Raw genomic sequence first — 2,196 nt, 5'->3', positions numbered from 1 at the left:
TTCTGTCTGGGCACAGCGTTTGTGAGCTCTGGTGGCAGATGAGCATTCTATTGGCCATTCTAACCATAGGAAGAGCCATATGGGTGTTATGATTCCAATACCCGAGTTCCTCGAGATAAGTTTTGTCCTAAACCAATGCTGGGTTCCTGGAACTGTGGTGCTAGAAGACTAAACATCTTGAAGCAGACGACATGAATTCTGGATGGATTACCCTCGGGATCTAACCTTGCGTGAGGAATCATAGCATCTTCCATCATCCACTGAGCAGATGCGTAGCAAACCTGATGGCTCTGGCTGTTAGCTGGACTGATTTAAATGAAGCCAAATCAAGGCATGTGGGGCTAGCATCGAAAGGCAGGGGGCCTTGCCGAAGTTTTCTCATTAATTATTACCTTAGGTAGAAGGCAAATTTTATATGCACATACAGAAGGGGTTAATCAGGTGACAGAATGGAGAGGAAGAACAGTTAGCCTGTAGTTTGAGACTAGACAGACAATTGGACCAAGATGATGGATGGCTAAGATATGAAGATGAATTCTGTTTTCAACTGAAGTTGATAATGCAGAATCTGAATTCATGGGATTATAGTAAAATTATCCAAGAAACTTAATTTTTTCTTAGAAAGTAAAAAAATTCTGTAGAAATACATCAAAGTAATTAACATGGACATCAGATACAGAGACAGTGAGTCAGGTCTGTGCTAGGTCAATAACCTTCTGACCTGTAACAGTACGTATCTACCCTGTTATGTGTGGTAAATAAACAGAATGTCTCAATGAGACTAACCATCTTCCAAAAGTATAGTACTGTCAGGACATGCCTTCACTTTACTGAGGACAGAGCTTCTCATAGGGAAAAGAATGCAAGACAAAAAGACAGTACAAAGTAAAGAAGATGGCTCTCTCCTCATCTGGCTTCTCTTCCTTTCCCCAGCAACCTTCCCAGTGCCCCCTTCACTTCTTTGTTCCTCAGAGTATAGATGAGGGGATTCACCATGGGTGTGACCACAGAGTAGAAGAGAGAAATGAATTTCCCTTGGTCCTGATTACTGCTCTTAGCTGGAAGCAGATACCCATAGATAGCCGAACCATAGAAGAGGAACACCACTACCAAGTGGGAGAGGCAAGTATTGAAGGCCTTCCGTCGTCCCTCCACAGAGCGGATCTTCATCACTGCCTGAGCAATGAAGCAGTAGGAGGTCAGGATGACGCTCAGAGGGACGACAGTGAAGAAAGTACAGACACCATTGAGCACAGCCTCATTGAGACTTGTGTCTCCACAGGCCAATTTAATCATGGCAGGCACCTCACACAGGAAGTTGTCCACCTTCCGGTGTCCACAAAATGGGAGCTGCAGAGTGAAAGTTGACTGAATGACTGAGTTGCCTAAGCCACCCAGCCAGCTGATAGCAGCCAGCAGCCAGCAGAGACGTGGATTCATGATAGTCATGTAGTGCAGGGGCTGGCAAACTGCCACATATCGGTCAAATGCCATCACCACAAGCAATATACACTCAGTGGCCCCCAGCCAAAGGAAAACATAGAGCTGAGTTACACATCCACCATAGCTGATGGTCTTGTCTGGCCCCCATAGATTTTTCAGCATTTGGGGGACTGAACTGGTTGTAAAGGCCAGGTCCAGGGAAGAGAGGTTGCTGAGGAAGAAGTACATGGGTGTGTGGAGCCGGGCGTCAAGACGGGAAAGCAGGATGATGGTTGAATTCCCAACCAGGGTCAACAAGTAGGAGAAGAGGATGACTATAAAAAAGACTCTCTCCAGCTGGGGATGCTCAGATAAACCCATCAGAATGAAGCTCCCAGAGCTGTTGCTGTCCACCCCCATCTCTGGCTGCTTCAGGCACTGGAAGCTGCTCTAGAAAACTGCTGGGGAGAAGGAAGGGAGAGTCAGCTACTGCTGTATATGCATCCAGAATGTTCTTCAGGCTCCACAGTTAAGGAGCCATCCAGCCTTTCCAGACCCAAGCTTTCAGCGACCCCTGGTTGTCAGATGAGTGGGCATGTCAACAGGGGCTGAGCGCAGAGATGAAGGACTACTGTCTTGTGAAGACGGACAATGGGTAGGGCTCAGTGTCCAGAGTAGTGGGTGGCAGACAGAGGGAGCTGGCAAGGTAGAATGAGATACAGACATTCTCACAACACAGTTCCTGCAGTAAAGCTTCCTGTGCTCTGAGCAGGG

The 2,196-nt window shown here is 47.1% G+C and overlaps 1 protein-coding gene across 1 annotated transcript; it reads right to left on the bottom strand.

Moving 5' to 3' along the window:
* Nucleotides 1–906: 906 nt before the first annotated feature.
* Nucleotides 907–1,842, bottom strand: LOC119812468 (olfactory receptor 15). Its single transcript, XM_038327160.1, has one exon. The coding sequence runs from the start codon at nt 1,840–1,842 to the stop codon at nt 907–909; it is 936 nt and encodes a 311-aa protein (XP_038183088.1).
* Nucleotides 1,843–2,196: the final 354 nt, after the last annotated feature.

The sequence above is a fragment of the Arvicola amphibius genome, chromosome 4 (assembly GCF_903992535.2).
Source record: "Arvicola amphibius chromosome 4, mArvAmp1.2, whole genome shotgun sequence".
Lineage (NCBI taxonomy): Eukaryota > Metazoa > Chordata > Mammalia > Rodentia > Cricetidae > Arvicola > Arvicola amphibius.
This window is presented reverse-complemented; position numbering and strand designations above follow the sequence as displayed.